Here is a 15,975-nt window from a genome sequence, read left to right on the forward strand (position 1 = left end):
CCATGATACTGCAAATTCTGATTAAAATATTTCTCTGGAATTGCCTACAGCAACCAGATCTAAATATTCCAAAGCATTATGAGGATAAAACCACTTGCATCTGCTGAGACCTTGACTCCACTGTTATAGCAGATGAATCTAGAGAGGTATCCCAAGCACTCTTTAGTCCTGTTATTTTGGATGAGTTTCTCCCAAGTTTTCCTGCCTAGCTTCTTCTTCCTTGCTATGTCATTTCACTGAGGTCTGAACCAACAAGAGGAGAAAATGAGATAGAAAAACTGGGAAGAGTGTTTTGCTGGGTGGGATCAGCACCTGGCAAGGCTTAAAAAAAAATGTAAAGAAAAGAAAGCAGGACTTGTCTTGCAGTGTAAAGGTAAAGGTAAAGGAACCCTCGACCGCTAGGTCCAGTCGCTGACAACTCTGGGGTTGTGGCGCTCATCTTGGTTTACTGGCCGAGGGAGGCGGCATACAGCTTCCAGGTCATGTGGCCAGCATGACTAAGCAGCGCACAGAAACGCCGTTTTACCTTCCTGCCAGAGTGGTACCTATTTATCTACTTGCACTGCGTGCTTTTGAACTGCTAGGTTGGCAGGAGAAGGGACCTTCTGATCGGCAAGCCCTAGGCTCTGTGGTTTAACCCACAGCGCTACCCACGTCCTGTCTTGCAATATAGTGAACCACTGAACCAGCCCTCCTGCACTGAATAAATCTCTTTCTGTCCCAAAGCCATGAAAGACCCTCCACCAGTCCACCTCTAATTTCATCACAGTTGATTGATAAACAACTGATATAAATCTTTTTACTAAAAAGGGTCACATTGGTCTCTCCCCTGTTATATAATTCATTAGATCAACTCAGATGAATGTTGCTTGAAGAATTAAAGACTTCTAACAAAATGTAAAGTTGTGTTTGTGTGATTCAGATTAAATCACTTCAAAGGAGACAGTGCCACAGTGGGACAAGATTAAACTGCTTACATTAATACATTTTGGAACAGTCTTCTGAAATCTCTGCACTACAGTTACAGAATAAAGGACTGTTTTACATATATAGTGATAAGGACCAGCTGCTTTATAAAGGTTTTTTTTTCATCTTCTACATTGCTTGAAGAGCAAAAAGAAATACATTTCAGAGAGCATGTTATTTGCATAAGCATAAAATCAGTAACTAATAGTGTCTTTGTAGCACATACTATTGAGTTCAAGCACTCTCTGGTTCTATCAAATTTAAATTTAGATTTATAGATACTATAATATAAAGATACATAAACTAATGGCTGAAATATCAGAATGCTATAATTAAAATTGGCTAAATATTAAAAACTTCTGCTTCTTTATGACAATAGTCATGCCCATTTTTGTATACCTATGTTTCTTTATTCCTGTATTTTTAAATTATTCCTGTTTGTTGTTTTGTTTTTGCTTACCAAGCTTTCTGTTGTCTCCTGTTTTAGTTTATGTGTAGACCTCTTCCTGCCTGGGCTTAATTTTGGCCCTCTAGACTGCCTTTGTCCACAAGACTTAAAAATATGTTCATGTATACTAAGCTAATCATGCCCACCCTGGTTCCACCCTCTCTGCTGCCACTTACACACTGGAATTTTTCCTATCTCTCCTCTTTCCTGCAGCTCCTGCAAAAACTGCTCCAGAGGGTTGGAGGACATATTGACAGCTCACAGGGCTAGGAAGGAGATGTCCTGTTGTGCAAGTGGAACTGGATGCATGCAGCATTGGATACAACCCAATTAAATACAGTTAATAACACAATTAAAAGTAACAGGAACAGCATCAACAGAAACCACAATGACAGGAAAATAATTAAAATAAGCCAAATGCCTGGCAAAATAGGAAAAAGTGCCAGCTGGAATTTCACAACCGTGGCCGTACATAACAGCTAAACAGGTTTCTGAATACAAAGAAAGACATAATACATGGATATATTCATTGGAGAGAAGATGGTTCTTCAAATAGTCTAGTCCTTACCTTTTCACTATATCATATTATCCCTCCTTTCCTGATTAGTGAAAGATTCAGGGAATTTTGGAAAAGAGTTTTATGCTTTTGGAGGGTTTGAAATATTGTGACAAATATATACACAGTCACACATGTGCTTATGTGTTCATTATAATATTAATTCCCCAGTCTACAATTATGTTTTTCTTTGGGTGGCTTACAAATATCAATAAAATACAATCCAGAAAAAATGCAACATTAAAACTGCATACTAACTTTTTATTGAAAAAAGTAGCATAACACCATTCTGGAGGGAGTACAACAATTAAAAGGCCTACAAGGTTTTCCATCTGTTTCATGGAGTTACACATGCCCCAACCACACACAGTGTTTTATTTATGAACGTAAGTAGTTACATTCTTACATATGAATATACATACATACATACATACATACATACATATGAAGATGCACCTGCAAGAGTCGTTTTTGCTAGCCTTCTTACTTTTACGTAGAGAATACAGTTTGCATAAATGCTCTTTTTAAAAGGTCAAAATGTGTGCAAATAAATTGTTTTCCCACTAACCCACATGCTTGGGACAATGTAATTTCTTATGTGCTTAAGTGCAAAACCAGATGAGACTGTGAGTCATCTGTGATTAGTGCTACAAGTGCTTGTTTGGAAATAGGGTTGGCTTTTGTTCCAAGGAGGAAATGGCAGAAGAATAGTTATTGCCTTGGTAGATTTATTTATGCTCTGTTCTCTCAATTCATGTTGTTGTATCTCATGACTCAAGGTAGGTAACATAAATAAACACAGATACAATATATATTATCTTTTAGTTTTATAATGACACCTACTGAGTTGTAATATTTTTCTTCCTTTTATAAATGTAGTTATTGCTCTTAAATAATATAAAGTTCTAAACTGTTCTGCTTAATGAATCCTATCCTGAGTTTCAGGTAGGGGTTTTCTGCCCAAGAGTCAATCAATAATGGGTGATAACCAGTGTTTGCTTTGCATAGACTCATTGAAATCAGTGGGCAGGTTCGGTACATATATATCAGATATCACCCAGTGAATCTTGAATCCTAAACAGCATTATCAGAAGGAAGAAGAGGGTATATCCTTTTCCTTCTTAAACTCAGATCATTCTTTCTAAACTCTGTTAAAGCACTTTGTTCTTAAAGAAGATGTGGGTGATTTGGGGATAATTTGTAGGATATGATTGAAATGGTGATCATTACAGCGTTTTATAAAACTTTTTTCTAAAGTCATCAGCTATATTCTCCTAGGTGTGAAACCTAAATACCTTTGACATACATGCCTTTTAAATTCCTTGGACAGCAGATTTTATCACTGAGTGAGTGAATGCTGAGGCTCAGTAAGATAGAATTTCCTAATTAGGCAGGAGATGATATTTGAGCAATATGAGATCATTTTTTAATGTCTTCCAGGTTTTCAGGTTTTTAGAAATTATCACTTGCGTGCCAAGGCCCCGTGACCCACGGTTCCCTAGTAATTAATGAACACAGAGACACAAGTATTTAGGTGTATGTGATCAAATAAGCCACAACTTTATTGGTTACAGATGTGAGTGGTTTGTCTTAGGCTTTAGGTGAAGCCAACCTATATATCGACTCCCGCCCATCTGCAGAGAGTCCATCTAAGGGTAAACCACCAATAGGAGGAGCCTTATGACTTACATTAAATAGAGGCACCCCAAGGGGCCCCATTGCTGTTGTGGCATGGCCCCAGCCCATGCCTGGGCATCAGACAGGATCTACATGCCCAGATCCCTTTAACAGGATGAGGAGGGGCAGGTGGAGGCTACAACCTTGCCATCCAAACAAAGGCTTACCCAATGCCTAACCTCTCAAAGTTGTGACTATTGCTACAAGGTAGGCGAATACCAAATGACTGGTGCCAATTTGCCAAGTAGAAAAATTCCTACCTGGCCCCAACAATATGGCGGCCGACATTTGTCCATAGCATAGTCCTGTCATAGCCCTCACGGCTTCGCTGTGGTGAAATTTCCCATGGCCACATGCTTTGGTGACACTGGCCAGCAGGGCCACACAAGATGTGGACCCGCCCAGTGCCAGTGACACGGCCAGAGTCAGCACAAGAGGGGCATCAACTCCCCGCCCCCATGCCGGATCACTGCAGGGACCCGGATGCCTGGCCGCAACACCACCCATCACAAAAGGTGAGTGGACTTAGATACAGAAACCCTAGTGTCATCTAGTCTATGTAAAATTGCACAAATGATAGCATACTAATTTAAACAGAAAAGCAGGTTTCCTTATAGCTCAGGTAGTGTCAAAATAAGATTGTTATTTGCTTAAATAAATATTGTATATAGATAAGACAGGACCAAGAACTGCAGCAGGCTTCCTAACTAATTATGGCTTATGGTTGATTGAAGAGTGCAACCAACATGTCCACGCTGATCTATTTTCAGCTTGCACCATTTAAATCTGAAAATCTGCCAAATTTTCTCAGTGTCCAAGCTGCATCTGTTGAAAACAGGCCACTTTCAGTACCTGCTTAGTTATATCAATTAGATAAGGCACCTCTTCTGCATTGTGCCAATTCAGGATGCAGGGTTTTGTTTTTGTTTTTTGTTTTCTTTTAAAATATGGAGTAGCATTCAGGGTAACATCCCTTTCCAACTTACGTTTTGAAATGGTATAGACCAGAGACAGGTTTTGTTCCTTATCTTCTATTTGTGAGAAGTTACACAAGGGAAGAATGAGCAAGATGGATATGATAGCAGGTTATAATTTATACATGGTGTAGAGCAGTCTTCACCAACCTGTGCCTTGCAGATGTTTCTCTAGATGTTTTGAATTACAACTCTGCTGCCTGAAGCTGATGAGAGTTCAAGTCCCAAACATCTGGAACCCAAAACACCCCTTTCACATGCCCTTGTGAAAAGGGTTGCCAGATCTAAAAGACCCACCTTTGATGCATGGCAGATATAATTTCCAGGTAAAGGAAATGATTTCCTGGAACAGCTAGCGGGCTTTCAATGCAAGAACAAATAAACAAGGGTGGTTTGCACATTACACTAAACCATTGTTAACATTAACCATAGTTAAAGCTGAGGCACCTGGAAGATGATAACTTAAACCTTTGTTTCTAACACCACAAAATAATTAAAAGCACAAATGAGAGCAGCCAAGTCTTGAAAGCAGCTTGAATTTTTTGTTGCTCTTCACTTGTGGCTCTGTAGCTTTTGGGTGGTGACAGCTCCCTTAAGCATAGTTAAGAAGGAGGTCCAGGTTCACAATAACAATAAGCTCTGGTAAACATTAACTAAAGTTCATAAAAACAACTACACACCTTGGTTAACAAGCATTCTTTAACCATAGTTAATAAATCATAGTTAAGCTGCTGGGTTCACAAATATTGCTAAACTATGGTTTTGCTTTTTGTGCGAACCACATCATTGTTTTCTCCCATTCCCCACATAAGAGGACAATACAGTGGTACTTCTGGTTACGAACTTAATTCATTCCAGAAGTCTGTTCTTAACGTTAAACCACTCTTAACCTGAGGTACCACTTTAGCTAATGGGGCCTTGTGCTGCCACCGCACGATTTCTGTTCTCATCCTGAGGTAAAGTTCTTAACCCGAGGTACTACTTCCCGAGGTGTTTGTAACCCGAGGTGTCTGTAACCTGAGGTACCACTGTACCCCCCAAACATGCAGAATGTTTAAAGTCTTCTATCATCACCTGTTGAACAAATTTCACATCTGTCCTTTAGATAAAATTGCTATTAGCTGCTCTTTCCAGATTGCTTAAGGTGCTGCCACCCAGTACTGTTTCAGCAGCCCTGTCTTAAAGGATATTATTTAATCTGAGCCATGTGCAGAATCGTCTGCATATATACTCAGAAGTAACTTACCTTTTTGACCTTGGAACAACAAGTAAGGCATCCAAATATCTGTTGTAACATTAGCTGCAGAACTAAATAAATTATGTACTCAGGAAAGGTTTAGGATAGTTAATCTTGCATGAAAGGTTCTATATCCTGATTCTAATCTTTGGGATTCCCCCCCTTCTTGTGCTAATAAAATGTCTAGATGGTCTAGTTCTGCAACAAAAAGGGTAAGGATAAATAAGAGTTTTCACAAAAAAATAAACCGGGATATTAATTACATTTTTATCCTTTGTCTTTATCCTCAGGGCAGCATACCTTGTTACCCTGTTAACAGATCTGCTTGTGTGCCATTTCACAATCACAACTGGGATATGGAGGTCTGACAGGGATTGGCTGTTTTAAGATAATCATTCTGCCTGTCAAAGTAGTGGTCCTGAAGGGACGGCTGACCCCAAACATGGGCCTTCTGTATCTTGTATTCCCTTGGGTTCTTTTAAGCCCTCCTTGTTAAAAATAGAAAGAGGGTAAAACAACAACAACTTCCCTCTTGGGAGATGCCAGCTAGTACCTCTTGAAAAAGGATGCCTTACTAATCTGAAATAGAAATGTAATAAACCTGCTCAAGAATCAGGGGTATAGGAACCAATGAGATCTAATCAAAGCATTGCAGGAGTTGGAGTGTATGAAAAAGAGCAGTGTGAAGCAGCCTTCTGGCGGGGTTTCAAAAAGCTGAACAACTTGGGGGTACGAATGACTGTCCATGCTGAAATTTTTAAATTTCACTCCATGTTTAGAATTCTCAAGGGACGCACAGTAATAGTAGTAGTAGTAGTAGTAGTAATAATAATAATAATAATAATAATAATAATAATAAAATAATGAATGATTTGTTTTAATCAAAGCAGGATAAATTTTCCGGAAGGAATCCATCTACTCACAAGGGATGATTAATGGCTGGATTTAAGGTATCTTTTGAATAATATGTAGCACTGGTCTCTGAGGATTTAATTAAGCAAATTCAAACAATTCCTGTTTTTGTCTGGTCACCTACTGCTGTCAGCAATGGCTTCACCATGTTGGGGAGGCTTGCTGTCTGTTTACCACATTAGTACTCTCCTTTCTCCCAGCATAGCCAAAATGCACACACCATCTTGGGGCATGTGCAGAATTCCTGTAGAAGTGAGCTAATTGGTACCGCTCTCCCTTTGTTCTCAGGAGATGCACTCTGATGAGAAATAAAGTTAGACTAAGGTTACTCAGCTTTGCGGCTGAGTGGTGATTTGAACTCAAGTCTTTCCAGTCTAGATCAGGTTATTGCAATATGCCACCTGCTGGCAGTAGTGCGCCCACGAGTACCTCCTATGGCACTGATCAGGAGTGTACCAAAGGGTGGGGCAGGTTGGCCCCCACCGAAGCCAAGGGGCATGTGTGTAAAAATCATGTCTCCTCACTCTGGCTTAGAGTAGCTAGGAGTCTGCCTGCCTGTCTGCACACTCCACTAGCTCCTCTTCCACTGCTCTGGATGGTTTCACGAAGCTCTTGTAAAAGGCCAGGAGTCATCTTCACCTGCTGAACAGCAGCCTGAAGGGGAAGAAGGCAGAGTGACTCCACCTGCAGCTGATCAGCCTTCACAGAGGAGAAGGCACTGATGAGAACCAGCTGGCTCTGGCCTTATTAAGCAGAGCTCTCAGCAGCAGTCAGATGCTGGTAACAACACCTGCAGTTCTTTCCCCTCCCTTGCTGTTTCTTGCTGGGTACTTAACTCTGGCCTGGACCCTTGACTCTGTGACTATCTGGATTCCCTGATGTCTGGACTAGACCCTTGACTCTGCAATCATTTGGATTTCCTGACCTCTGGACTGTTGGACTTCATATGTGAATTCTGCTCTCAGGCAAGTGTTGCTGGGAGACTTGTAGTCCCTGCTTGCTCAGCAATGGGACTTGGAAGGGGCTACAACAGTCCAAGTTTGTCAACAGCTACTTTGGGTTTCAAACCATAGGTTGTCTTTTTGGAGCCCTTCAATTTCTCTTTGGTCTGCCCTTTGGTTGTAGATCAGAGACTTCAGACTCGTACTCTAGTCCCAAAGCGGTCTCTGTAGCTGCAGACAGGGCTTTAAGATACAACTCTAGGAACACATCTACTTTCTGAGTGGCGCACAGGGAATATTCTCTCATCGTTTTTCCTCTTGCTGCCTCTGGACCAATCCACTACATCCCCTGCCCCATATTCCAAATCAAAGTCCTGCCACAAGTCTTTATCTGGGGACACCTTCTTAAAGATCAGCTGACCCAGTCCACCCAAACTGGTGGCCAGGAATTCCTCTCTCTGCTTACTCCCTGTATCTCTCAAACACTTCATGGCTCCAAGCAAAGGCAGGTAACCATTTCAGTAACTTGCCCCCAAAACTTAGAATGGGGAGGTGTTTAGAGGCACCCTATGACAGGAGCATTCAAATCAATTAGAGTTGTTGTTTGGGATGGCTGCCTATTTTGAAGATAGTACTATTCCTTCTGTATATATATATTAACCTTCTCTGTGTTTGAAAGATTAAGAGTTGAAAAGCGAGGAAAATATCCTAGCCAGCAGATTGTCTTTCAGTGACATTGGCTAATGTTTCACATTTGACTGAGGAACCCAGGAAGTTAATTCATACAAGCAAGGATACATGATAATCAGCTCATAGGATGAATATGGGTGTGTGTGAAGTATTCTTCAGGTCATGAGAGTAGTACAGAATATTGGTCACCTGGGATTAGTCTCTCTCCTAAGTCAGGTGCTTGCAATTCAAGGACTCTTCTTATAAACATATGCAAATTGCTTTATGATAGAAATTGTGTGTCAAAATTTTTCTCGTTAAGTAGAGGGCCAACAATCAGTAAGCAGCATTAAACACTTCAAATCCTGGTTTAAATATTTAAACACTTGTTTTGCAGATAAGCAATGCATTCTGTACGGTTTGTCTCACACAACGATGTATTTTAGATTCAACTAAAAGTATTGGGACTGGACTCCGTCACTACCAAAAAACAAGGATGTTTTATTTATGTGTTGTACCAGTTTATACTTTGACCTTAGCTAAATTAATTATGGACCTCATATCTAGATGGTGAAGTAAGGCTGCTTGGAATTCCCCAATTGAAGTTGCAGGGACTTGCTTATGAAAAACTTTTCTAGAGGATCAGGCTGACTAAGGGTTGGAGCCACCACAAGGAGCCCCAATAGTGCAACCATTGTTTTCCCCATCGCCTTCCCCAAAACATGCTTTGTGCTCCCCCAAATTGGCTGGGGTGGGTGCTTGAGATAGCCCTCAGAACAGTGCATGGGGGAAGGAGAGAGAAGATTGTTCTGTCTGACAGGCAGAAATGCTCACACTGATGGAACTGATCATAGTAACACAATGTTTAATTCCTCCCACATTGTTTCATGTACCTGTTAGCTGAAGTCTTAGGACTTTTCCTATAATATGCAGAATCATGTGTGATGGAGAACTTGGTGGACTGTGGGGTTATGAGACACTTCTCTGGGTCAAAGGCCGATAATTGAGAGTATGGAGCCATTTCCTCATTTGTAAGTTTTTCCCAAATTTTTTTTTTTGGGGGGCGGCAGAATCTGAACTTTCTACTTAATCCTCTCAGCTGCCATCCCACCTACACAATCAGTGTTGCCATAATCATAGCTCTATTTGAGTGTTCTTAATCACACATGATTGACAACATGTGAGGGAGGGCTGAATCTGCAGTCCCGCATCCCTGGCTCCATACGCTTTTGGTGAAAATCTGAAGGAGGAAAGCCAGGAAGGCATGTAGACCCTTACTGCAACCTCTAAGTATGGGTGGCAGGGGGCAGGGCTGCTGGGGATGGGAGAGTGGAACTGGAAGCTGTAGCCCTGCCCTCTCCTTCATGTGATACTGATGTTGGATGTGTATTCAGAAGTTCCTGTTGAAAAGGCCTTTTCTGTGATTTTGCTCTGACTGTGGCAAGACTCTCCCCAGTGGGGCTGACCTTGTACCTACCTTGATGTCAGTTTTGCACCAGGGAAATAACTTTTTTAGGGGTGGGTAGGTGTTAATTTAGTGTTTCTCCCCTGCTGGTGATTTCATGGTGTTCATTTCCTAGGTTTTCTTCTTTTAGCATGTTGCTTTTAAAAATGCTGCTCTATTTGTTTTTCAGTATTTGTTACATTTTGATATTTTCCTGTAAGAAATGTTTGAAAAGGCAGAGCTGAAATATTTGCCCTTCTCGACATTTTGTACCAATAAGGAGAAACATAAACATCCAACTATAGTTCCAGAACTGGCTTTCACATTGTGAGACTTCGAAAGGCAAGGACTCGGTATAATTTAAATACATTATTTGCTATAATGTTTTACAGATAATAAAAGGTATATCTTTGCACTCAAACTAGCATATGATCTGGTCGAGGCTGAAAGGGGATAAGACTATGCCATCACACTCCATGTATAGCCTGTTCCTTCCATATCTAAATTCCATTTAAAATGTAGATGGTATTTTTAAAAACTTCTTTTAGATCTGCCATTTATGTATATGCCACATGAAGTTTGAAGTTCACAATCATTGCTCACAGAATGAAATGGCAAATGGTGGAGTCTAAATTTTTCAGGATAAATGGATTTTAGTTATTGAACCTCTTACAGGTGATTATTGTGGTAGGCCGGTAATTACCTGTGACCGACTATATAACTAGTATCCATTACATAAGTAAACTATAAAGGGATTTTCTCTATTCTTATAAATAACTATGTAATGTTCGTTTCTAGGGGGGTAACTGTGTTAGCTTGTTATCAACACATTGTAGTTGAGAATATTTTTTAACAGCATTTGCAAGGAAAAGGATTATTAGAGGAGAAAATAGGCCCTTTAATGAATTAGAAGGGGAAAGAGCTTAATGAGATTATAATAGCTGAGGTTTTCAAGTTGTTATTTTAAATTGATCTTTAATTAGAGGGGGGGAAATAGTACGGACAATTTGAACATAATTAAGATCTTGTGACTTTAGTTTCTATTTAAAAGCATGCTGAAGCAAACCATAGAAAAACTGGCTAGGAATGACCCACCATGTATAGGTCTCTCAGCACCTTCTAGTGTTGCACTTTAGTGTGCTGTTAACATTTCTCTCCATTGTTTTCTCACTAAACAATGGATAAATTCAGCAGGTCAGAGGGTTGAAAGGGGCAAGTACAGCAGCTGTCGGAAAAGAATACCTGAAGCAGTCTTTACAACCACTGAAATAAGTGTTGAAAGCTGAACCCTCCCCCCTTTCAAATAAAAATAGCCTTTTTACTACACTCACACTCTGAAACTGGGTAAAGGGAATGCTGTTCAGATTTATTAAAAAGCAGAACATGATGTAAATAGAACTGAAGGCATTCTTAATGAGGTGAGAAGTGCAATGAATCTCTGTAATTTATTATGTCACATCAATAATAAACCGGTCCTTTTCTTAACCAAGCGCAATTCAAAGTTCTGTCTTTAAAGCGCTTGCCATTAAAGCCCTGCACAGCATGAGACCAGGATACTTGCCTGCCTCCACACCAGCTTGTCCATGCAGTGTGAATTGTGACCATCATCTGAGGTCCTCCCCTGCGTGGCCCTGCCATCAGAAATTGAGGCAGGTGATGGCTGAGAATAGGGTTTTAGGTCTTGCCTCAGTTGGTAGTATTCTGTGTATACAATGCCCTTCAATGGGAGGCTGACAGTGACCCAGCACCTATGTTCTATCTTTTTTTAATGTCAAGCCTTTATTTTCCATGACTTTTTTATGTTTTACTAACTGTGTTTTTATTGCTGCCAGTTTTTATCCAAAGTTTATACTTTCTCATTTTGTTATTATCTTGTAATACCTGTTTGTTTGTTTGTTTGTTTGTTTGTTTTACTGTGCAAGCTCTTATACAAGTATTTGAGGAACAGTACTGCCTAGAATTTAGCATAATTTCACCCCTAGACCTTTCAGGAGCATCATCCTGTCTTTCTTTGTGTACGAATATCAGAGCCCTGTGTGGGAGAATATCAGGATCCATGGGGACAGCTATCTTACTCTTCTTTCTCTGAGAATGCTCTCTGGCCTAGGCTCTTATCAGCTGTGTGTGTAAAATATTTACACAATTGTTCTTAGGAGCATTCAGGCTCTCATTTGCGTGCTCTCTCTCTCTCTCTCTCTCTCTCTCTCTCTCTTGCACCATGATGTGAAAAGCAGTCAATTTAACAACTTCACAAAAAGGGGCGAAAATAGTCTAGGTTTCACAGTACTGTATATGAACTTCTATTCATTGTACATGTGGGTCTGCTTTATGGAGGTTTAAATATGTATGCATGTACTGTACTGTATTTGAAAAAATCTCCCCTTTGCTTTGGTAGTAACATATGAGACATACTGAAATATATAAAGGAAGTTTAGGTTAAGTCCTTAAACCTTTAACTTTGACAGGATGTCCATTAAGATATTTTCTTCAGAGTAGTTTCTGTTCTCTACACCATGTGTTCGGTTTTAAAAGGGGGTTCTTTTATTTCCATGACTCGCCCATGCTTCATACTTGCAGACTGTTCAGACTGTTCATCATATACCATTTTTTCTGCAACAGTTGTTAATATAAACCTTTGTGGGTTTCCCTCCTTCTTTTTGGCCATCAGCATCCATGCTTTTTTCAAGAGATTTCCTAGCTACACCTTATGATCCTCCTTTTGTCCTTTTCTCTAGCTCTCCAATTAATCATTGCCTAAATGATTTCCACCTTTCCCCTCCCCGGAATTAATGCATAACTTTTCAGTACCACCAAACATGCACTGCATCTGCATTTGTGGCAATTTGATACTTTTTTTTGTATCTTACAGGATATATCACACCATTTATATATCATTTTATAAACATTTTTTTCTTGCATCATTGGGAAACGTAATTTCACAATTATTGTAATTCCAAGATATTTTACTTTTAGATATTTCCCCCAAAGCCTGTTAATAGTGTATTCCAGGTTAATAGTGTATTTCAGCTTTTTTACTTTGAATTTTTATTTTCCATCTAATTGTTCAAAGCAATAAACAAAAGACAGGCATCCGCTTAGTTCTCTCCAAATACTTTTCACCTTTCTTTGAGGAAGTTTCTGTAAAATTCTTGTTTCTGCTGTTTTAAATTAACTAATGACAAGTTTCAATAACAAATATTTAACATTTGTTAATGAAAACCAATTATTTTGGACTCCTACAAGTCAAAGAATTAGGACTTCTGTCAAGCTGTCTGAAATAAAAGCTGCACTTGTATTTGATTCTAGATCATTCATTTCCTAGTAATTCTCTGAACTTAGAAGTTGTTGAATAAATACATGCTGTATGGCATTAGCTAAACTGCTACAGAGAACAGGGATCAAAGGGGTAATTTTCTCTTGAAGTAAATATAGTGGGAATTAGTGACAGATGAGTTCTAAAAATAGAATAGAGTGTTTTTGTGTGTGGAGGTGGAGACTAGTTATGTCCTGACATAATATTGAATTTTATAGGAATCTATAAACTTGCTTTCTGTACTATCATGCTGTTGCTACAGAGATTTCATCATATTGTTAATTGGGTGGAGATAACAAAGATGAAATAATTGGGTGATACCCAATGTTAGTCATACTCAGGAGCAGACTCTGTATGACTTACTGGGATGTCACCCATTACTAATACCACACACCAGGATTATAGCCAAAATAGCAGCCAGTGAAAAATGAGGAGACATCAGCATGATTGGGAGAACCCAAAAGGTTGCAGAGTTGGTAAACCACAAAGATCAGCCCAATGAGGATGCTAAGCAGCATGTAATATAGAACAAGAGTTGTAAAACAAAAAAATGAATGTGAGACGATGAAGAAAAGTGGAAAGTCCTGCTTGGAAGCAATGCCTGGCTGGTACCCTGAATAGGAAAACTCCTTTTAGGAGGGGAGATACACTGCACACACATTCTTTAAAATGTTAGGGTAAACTGGTCAGCACACACTTAAAATAAGAGTGATTTCTTGAGTGTGTGGCAGATTGGTTGCTTCTCCTACTCCCCTCACCAAACCTTGTGCTTTCCCCCCTTCCCCTCATGTACTGCCAGTGGCATTAGTGGCAGACTGATAAAACAGGTTTGGGTACACTCACCCTGGATATAGACTGCAACTGTTTGGTGCAGACCCTTTTGTCCAATACAGTGGTACTTCGGGTTACAGATGCTTCAGGTTACAGACTCCACTAACCCAGAAATAGTACCTCAGGTTAAGAACTTTGCTTCAGGATGAGAACAGAAATCGTGCTCTGGCGGCGCGACAGCAGTGAGAGGCCCCATTAGCTAAAGTGGTACCTCAGGTTAAGAACAGTTTCAGGCTAAGAACGGACCTCCGGAACGAATTAAGTTCTTAACCCGAGGTACCACTGTACTCTTTCAGTTTATTTAATATGCCTTCCCTGTGTCAAATTTCCCTCTTGTTTACCAAGCTCACCATATTGCTGTTCCTCAAGATTGGAAAGGGCCTAGGGTGACAGTGACAGACCACACTCTTTGCACACAGAAGGTGCTAGATTCAATCGTTGGCATCTCCGGGTGTGCCTGGGAAAAGCTGCTTTCTGAAACCCGGGAAGGCTGTGGACATTTCTGAGCTAGATGGACCAATGGTCTGACTGTTATAAGGCAGATTCCTATGTTCCTTTCATATTCTCAAGGAAAGTAGTCATTTGTAGGCCTTCAATACAATCTGGCAAGATAAAAACATGACCACTGATAGCTGTAGCAAGACCAGCAACTGAAAAAAGCATACAATGTAGGTCGTTATTGTTTTTGCATTTTAAAAAACAAACTAGGGAATACAGCTGTCTTCCCCTTTCATGAAACCATTGTCTCTGGATAGGTTGTCTTCCTTTTCAGCCCTCTTTGCTAATACAACTGTAACAGAATGCACTAAGTTGATAAGTACTGGTGTTGGGCATGAGCTACATGTCTGTGTATGAGAGCTTTAGAGGTCTAGCAGTCCTCGGCTCTTTCCCTTTATGGCACATATTCTTCCTTTGCCCTTCAATGGTACTGAATAACTACCCTGAGAGACAATGTGTGTGTGTGGGGGGGAGAGCACACACATCTCTCAGGACCCTGATCCAATTATATGTGCATTTATTTATTTAGATTATCTTTGACCTATAGGCTCATTGTTCACATCGTCCCAGTTAGCCATTGCAACTGGTTCAAATGGCTGGCATTTTAACTTTTTGCAATGTACTCTTGAGTTGTGCTTTCCTTAAGGCTGGTTTGGAAACTGCACCTAGTTTTTTGAAAAACTTTCTTATAAATAAAATAGAGTATTGTTAGCACATAGGAGCTCAGATACCTCCCCCACTACCATTCTAGTCCTGGGCATTTTTGTCCATCTTTGCTAATGTGTTTCATAACTCACAAAATTCCTTCGTTCTGTTGCTGTTAGGAATCTTGCCAAGAAAGAGGAATAAGTCATTCAATATATGTGTGGGAAAATCTTTGTGTTTCATTTCCTTTTGTTTAATGCCATTTGTGTGTCTTATTAAGGAAGCAGACAGCATCAACTTTTGACTTAAAAGTGTCTCAAATCGTTTCTTGTTGAGATATTTAATTTACATGGCATTAATAAAAGAGAGCTGCCTTTTATAGATGAAACAAATGTTAATTTTAATACATCAGACTGTAATTTGTATTAATTTTCTTTAAATTTTACATCTCCCTTGAGTTATTAAAAATATTGGTTTGAACCCAAGTGTAGTTTCCAGGGACAAATCAAGGGACAAAATGCTTGTGTCACTCACCACATTCCAGCACAGCTGTAGCCAGGAACAGCCATATACAAGATTGGGGAGCCTATATGAACATATGATATTGACTGTATGGATTTATTGGCTTGGTGTTCTTAGACTCAGTTGGTCACAGTAATTTCAAATAATCTCGTGTATGTGAATATTAGCTCAAGTAAGATCATATTAATTTCTGTGGGAGTGCAACACAGTTTAAAATTACAGAATTGCAGTGTTCCCCCACTGCATCAGAATATGCACATTATCTAGGTATGCAAGAAAGTACAACTAGTTATTATGCTTGTTTTCTATTGTAATTTGTCAAAAGTGGCCAACTCTCAAACC

The 15,975-nt window shown here is 39.8% G+C and overlaps 1 protein-coding gene across 5 annotated transcripts in view; it reads left to right on the forward strand.

Annotated features, from left to right (window-relative positions):
• MARCHF1 (membrane associated ring-CH-type finger 1) overlaps positions 1–15,975 on the forward strand; it is a 114,415-nt gene that overhangs the window by 22,440 nt on the left and 76,000 nt on the right. Inside the window, exon 2 of one of the 5 annotated variants that reach the window (XM_083631343.1) lies at positions 1,628–1,901. The exons of 2 other annotated variants lie outside the window; for them this stretch is intronic. Coding sequence is in view for 1 of the 3 variants with exons in the window: in XM_083631341.1 (XP_083487467.1) it covers positions 2,740–2,749 (10 nt within the window). In the remaining 2 variants the exon portion in view is untranslated. Of the gene's footprint in view, positions 1–1,627; positions 1,902–1,944; positions 2,357–2,728; positions 2,750–15,975 lie in introns of those variants that run through there. 2 more of the 5 variants (XM_083631344.1, XM_083631341.1) reach the window with 2 other exon arrangements.

Source organism: Podarcis filfolensis, assembly GCF_964270895.1.
Source record: "Podarcis filfolensis genome assembly, chromosome: 9".
Taxonomy (NCBI): Eukaryota; Metazoa; Chordata; class Lepidosauria; order Squamata; family Lacertidae; genus Podarcis; species Podarcis filfolensis.